At 44.9% G+C, this 6,000-nt stretch overlaps 1 protein-coding gene across 1 annotated transcript; it reads left to right on the top strand.

Annotated features, from left to right (window-relative positions):
• The first annotated feature begins 92 nt into the window (after positions 1-92).
• On the top strand, positions 93-5,708 carry cdcp1a (CUB domain containing protein 1a). Its single transcript, XM_076109257.1, has 9 exons — positions 93-156; positions 938-1,147; positions 1,273-1,635; positions 1,734-2,102; positions 3,038-3,229; positions 3,616-3,987; positions 4,074-4,439; positions 4,805-4,892; positions 5,152-5,708. The coding sequence occupies exons 1-9, from the start codon at positions 93-95 to the stop codon at positions 5,579-5,581; spliced, it is 2,454 nt and encodes an 817-aa protein (XP_075965372.1). The 3' UTR covers positions 5,582-5,708.
• The last annotated feature ends 292 nt before the right edge of the window (positions 5,709-6,000 follow it).

The raw sequence follows: 6,000 nt of genomic DNA on the forward strand, positions 1-6,000 counted from the left end.
AAGTCGCACCTCTGGACGAGAAGCGATGAAATATGCGCAGATATCTGGACCACATTTCCTCCGGATCAAATAGAAGAACATTATAGGACAGCATGTCCTCATCGGGAGTCGCGTTTCAGCTTTTACTTCTTGCATTCATCGCCTTCACTGTATCAGGTAAGTTACAGCTTAATTATTAACCAGCAGGACAGACACGCTGATGATATGAACACGGATTAGTCCTCAAGTTTGAGGACAGTGATTGTGTGGAGACACGTGGAGGTCTCATCAAACATCAGTGTTGCTAAGCTGTTGTTATTGTGCTGATTACTGCTAATACGTTGGGACCTGGATGACTTTACTGATTGCTATGATGAGTCGTGTCTGAGTAAATGAAGTTATAAATCGGGATCAGCGCGAGGAAGGACACAAATGAAAGAACGGGCCTGTTGTATCCGTGAGGAGTTTCTGCTGTTGACTCAACTGACCAGTTTTCTGTTAAACAGGAATATCCTCATCAAAAAAGGCTCGCAGACCTAATCTGATGTGTCATCTGTCATATGAGGATAGGTTGTGTCTGTGTTGTCCACACACACACACACACACCCAGAAACATACATACAGTATATGAATATAGAAAGAGAAATAATAGAGTGTAAACCAGGATATGTGAGACAATGGAGAGGTGCTTCAAGGAGCTGTTGTGTGTTTTAACATGGCTCTGTTTGCTCAGGTCATGCCTGGTTAGTCATAGCTGTTGGCCTCATCTCTCAACGCAGTTAGTCATTGTGACTTTGTTAATAACTTAGCAAGACATCCGTAGATTCAGATTTTCCGTGACATATAAGAGGTGATTTCATTGTGATTATTATGCGTGTTATTCAGCACTGAACGTCTGTGTTTTTTTTTTTTTAATCAAAGTTTTTCCCTTTTCTCTTTATTCCCAATTTTTCCCAAGGGGTCCAGAAGCTGACCGTCACCCCGGTCAGAGGCACCTACCTCAACATCAGCAGTAGTCAGGTCAAAGGTTGCAAAGTGTGCACAGGGGCCGGACGCTCACGACAATGTAGTCCATCCCTCGTGATAAAAGACAGCGCTCCTGTCTCAATGGAGTTTGAATGCTCCAGACCTCAAGATGTATTCAAAGTGGAAATTGTGCGGAATATAGGTAAATATAGTACTCCAGCAACGTTATTTGAATGGCTCTTCTTTTAAAGAAATTGTATTATCTTGCAGAACTAATGTAGTTGGATTTGTTTGTTGTAAAATTCATCGGTTAATATCTCCTCTCAGAATGTACCACAAAGTTGTGCAATGGCCACATCATCCAGGCTGACTCCGACTCACTTCCTTTGCTGGATTTTAACCGCAAGTTCACCTGGAACCTGAAGGCACCTGCGACGAAAGCGTTCAAAATAGACTTCAACAAGTTGGGTGTGAGACAGATCAATCCGTCTGAGAGATGTCCAGACAGACACAGCTACACCCTGCAGGCCTTCCAGGCTACAGGGAACGTGGCCGTGGGGAAATACTGCAGAATGGGACCCGTCGGTAGCGCTGAGATACTGAATCAAGGGAGCTTTTCTCTGGACGTCCCAGCAGGGCAGAAGCTGCAAGATGCCCAGTTTGATGTGTCTGTCGGGGAGGAAATCAAATGTGAGTTGGTGTCTGATTGATCGCCCATGCCCCGTGTGTCACACGTCACATTGTTTGACCGTTGTCTGCGTCTTTTTTTTTTTTTTTCCCTCTCACAGCTCTTGCTAAAATTACACTGACGTTACCAAAAGGGACCTCGTCCTTAGAGTTGTTCTCTCCAAACTACCCGGACGATTTTCCTGACGACGGCGTGATGGAGTGGTACTTTCAGGTGGCGGACAAACAAAAGACAGCCATTCAGTTCTTGAATCTCACACAGCCGCGTTGTGTGAAGAAGGGGACGGCGGTGGAGTACCACAGCACAGGTAGAGGGGCGTCGGTGCAGAGTCTGACAGACCCGCAGCCGGACCACATCCAGGGAAAGTTCACCCTGAAGCTGAGGAACTGCGAGACGGACAGAAGAAGTGTTGGTTCTGCTGGACTGTCGGTAAACTTCAAGGTGTCTTCCTCAAGCGCAAGCTCATCAGGTTTGCTTATCATTTTTAACTTTTGACCTCTGCCAAGATAGTTATGCATTTGACCCTCTGTAGATGTAATGTTATACCTCTCAAATATTGATCAAAATAAGTGGCAGGTAGACCTTGAGAGCTGGACGGGTTTGATTTTGCGGGTGATCTGGATCTTGAAGAAAGTTGTTTTTATCCACGCTATACCTATGACGCGAACTGAGATGGGTTATTTCTAAGGGTGAAATTTTAACCTTCGATTGATGATTAATATTAGTGGAACATTTAGCAGCTGAAGAGACAGATATTTCCCTCAGGAGTTGGTAGAGACCATAAATCAGCTAAAAGACGGTGTCTTTTGAGATTCAGCATGTGATCTGCTTTAAATTTACCAACTACAATTGATCCTTCAAACATGTTTTGTCTGTTGGTGTCAAATCATTTATTTTTATAAAGAGAAAGCTAATGTGAGAATGCAAATGTATCCCGTTAAAGAAGGATAACAGAAAGCAGTTTCTGGGGGTCATCAGCAACATGGTGAATGGTTCAGTGTCGGTGCAGGTTTTGCTGTTGATTAAATAGTTTCTAGGATGACGGATGTCTCCTCTACATGTTGCAGCAGGGTGCAGTTTCATCAGTCAGGAGTGGGATAGAAAATTCCCTGCTCTATGAAAAGGCTTCTGTGAGGATGAGTAACGTGTGTGACGTGGGGAGTGGGCCTCGTGGCGTTTATCTGAGGGGAGCTCTGAGATTGCCTCATCGCTGAGTCTCAAATGACTGAGCACACTTCCTTCAACGTTCGGGGGAATCCCGTTCGGCTCTATCGGTCAAATCGAAATTCAAATTCCTGTTTGACATGGTTGTGATTTGAAACGCAGGTGCCCAACACATTTGTGTGCTTGTGGGAGTTGGTGAACAGAGGAAATGCTAATATCTTATTGTGTTTCATTCTGTAGTGTCGTGTGAAGTGGATATGAGCAAAATGGACGGCCTTTCTCTTCACATCGAGAGGTTGAGATCGGCCTCCGTCTGCATGATGAAAATAAACTCTGTGCCGAAGGAGAAGATCACAGTGACGTCAAAGAGTAAGCTGACTTTCCAGGACTGCTTTCCTGAAGACGTACAAGTCACCGCCACGAGAGTCATAAGTAAGTCCAGATTGAAGCGTCCCCGGGCCTGGAAAATAAGCCTTGAATCATTCTTATAACTCACCATACTTTATTTTATTAGATTAATAATTACACAGACCAGGATGATTATAATCTGTGTAATCCCCTCATTTTATTTAGTATTGGATGTTAAAGAGGCGCTTCAGAAAACTATATTTCTCTCACTTACTTTTGGTAGTATCCAGATAGTTTGGGTTTAATTTGTCCAGGTTTTGAGACAAGTTGCCGTTTCTCGTAGTCAACATTGCTCTATGGAAACGTAGTCTCCTTTTTAATCTGGACATTTCTCATGAGACATCTTCGTTGGCTAGAAATCAGCTTCAATTTAGTTTCTCCAACCAGAAGTGTGAAAATGCCTTTTTCAGAGTGCAGTCGACTCAAAGACTGCCCGAAGAAGCCGGACCGTCTGTCGGTGCCTGCGCTGCCGCCCTGCTTCCCTTTCCCTCTGAGCAGTGTGACCTGGACTCTCCGTCCCCCTCAGGGCGGCACAGTGGAGCTGTCCTCTCCCACTGAGCTCCTCAAGCAGTCCCTACCTGGGCAGCAGTGCAACGACAGCATCATTATCACAATGGCCGAAGGCGACGGCACTACTATTGGAGACTTCTGCCCTCAGGGAGCCATAAAGACGGTCCAAATCCACACCAACATGACTGTCACTGTGTCCCGCGTGGAGGGTAAAGCACTAAGCACGCCCCTCAAGCATATGCTGAGTGCCATTTTTAAAGAGGAGATAGCAGGTAACAAGCCAAACGAATGAAATAAATACATTAAATGCATGTTTTTCAGTGATATTAAACATTCCTTTCTTTCTAATCATTTTCAGAAAGTTACATATTCACTGTATTTCCAAAGAGAGACACTCCTGTCCATTTGGCTACTCCTGGTTGGCCAGTAGGAATGAAGTCTTTCACCACCGTCTCCTGGATCGTCGCCGTCCCCCCGAAGATGGACGCTCACCTGATGTTTGCCAACCTCAGCCAGCCCAAGTGCAGCAACCGCCACACTAGAATCAGGGTGCAGAGAGTCGGCTACCTGGAGGAGGATTACAGCCGCAGGGAGGACGAGCATGCCAAGAGCGAGATCACCGTCACTTCGAACTTCTACCTAAACATGTCCAACTGTAAGCCTGAAAGAGGGGACTTCAGCGTCATCACCAAGGTCACCCTGCAGAAGAGTAAGAGGACATTCTGTACGGTTACTCCGTCTGCATTGTAGTTTTGTGTAAGCTGTAATTCAAAAAATACAAAATTGGACTGTGTGTTTTAAAGGTATCTTCTCTAAGTGGTACCTTTAGCCATGCTGGAGTCTGCACACTAGATAACTGTAAATTAATAACACGTGCTTTCACGTCTTTTACATGCGGTTCTGTACTTTGTGTTTAGCATGGCTGCCGACTGTAGACAATCCAATCCATTTGTCATGAGTCAGAAGAGGTTAATGAAAGTGTTAATCTTCAGGCTTCAGTAGCTTCTTTTTTAATTGTATGGACTCTTAATTTCATGTACAACAGAAAGTGTTCATGAAAGATTGTGTCTGTTGTTTTCTCTCATTTAGGCCGTCTGCTGACCATCATCCTGAGTGTGGTGGCTGCTCTGTTGGTCATTTTTGTCATCGTGCTGGTAGCTGTCTGTGTGGTGATTAGGTGAGTGGATCGGCTTCATGTTTTATTCTTCAAATTTGATCATTTATACTTTAAAATTAGGTATTTTTGTCTTTTCGAATTGCTCGCTTGTGGAAAGAATTCTGCAAGTTATTGTTTTATAAAATATAGTGAAGTGCTTTGTTAAACTACATGTTTGCCTCAACCTGCTAGAGATTTCCTCATTCATTTGAAAGTGTTTCACTAAACAGTTTGATGCCGTATGTAACTCTTAAGCTCTCCATCGTCTTCTGCTCAACAGGAAGAAGAAGAAGGAGCTGAGTCATCAAGTGTCCATCTACAATCCAAACGGCACCAGCTTCCTGCCAGGACACAACGGCTTCCCAAAAACACGCGAGGACAACGAGTCCCACGTGTACGCCTCCATTGAGGACACTCTGGTCTACACGGACCTGCTGAGGAAGGGGGCAGAGATGGGGGTCTACGGGGAGTTTGACACAGACCGGCCCTTCACGGGGCACACAGACTCACAAAAGCCACTGGTCTTTAGCGACGCTGATACAGACGACATTCCAGTCGGGGCTTACCAGCAGTTTCAGGCTCCTCCACTTCCCGTCAGGCCCCTGAGTCACATCCAACCCCTGGTGGACAATGTGATTTACCAGGCTGGAAGTGAAGAGGATCGCTCTCCCAATCTGGGGCCGCGGCTGGAGCCGGAGGGAGGGAACTGAGGAGGAGATTGGATTCAGCTCTCTACTTTTCTCTTGACCTACTTGAACTTTGAGATATTCATTCCCTGGCATCCTTGTGATTACCCGCCTTGCAAGAAGCCGTTGTTTTTTTTCTGTCGAGCGTAGTTTTGCACCAAAGCCATGGCACACTAAATAACCCTGTTGAAACCCGCCTGCAGCTTTTACCTTGTTTCATCTTTTATGAAGACGGAACATAATCATCCTCTTTACACCAGTTTTGCCGCTATGAAAAAATCTCGTTGTTACTTTTAGATAATTAATATTTTTCTATGATATATTTTGTACATATCACAGTTTTTTTACGCAGGAGCAAACTCATGTGCTGCTTACATGCAGAGTTTTAAATTTCCATCATTAAACAGACGAATAGAGAGGACTCCACTGCTGCACTTTTATGG

The sequence above is a fragment of the Anarhichas minor genome, unplaced genomic scaffold, assembly GCF_050575085.1.
Source record: "Anarhichas minor isolate MPS153535 unplaced genomic scaffold, ASM5057508v1 ptg000041l, whole genome shotgun sequence".
NCBI lineage: Eukaryota > Metazoa > Chordata > Actinopteri > Perciformes > Anarhichadidae > Anarhichas > Anarhichas minor.

What these genes read in the sequence shown, in the direction of transcription:
- cdcp1a (XM_076109257.1), top strand. Translation starts at nt 93, where the DNA reads ATGTCCTCATCGGGAGTCGCGTTTCAGCTTTTACTTCTTGCATTCATC. An exon ending in GGAAATTGTGCGGAATATAG is followed by an intron (nt 1,148 to 1,272) that starts GTAAATATAGTA and finishes ATCTCCTCTCAG; the next exon opens with AATGTACCACAAAGTTGTGC. An exon ending in GAAGAGTAAGAGGACATTCT is followed by an intron (nt 4,440 to 4,804) that starts GTACGGTTACTC and finishes TCTCTCATTTAG; the next exon opens with GCCGTCTGCTGACCATCATC.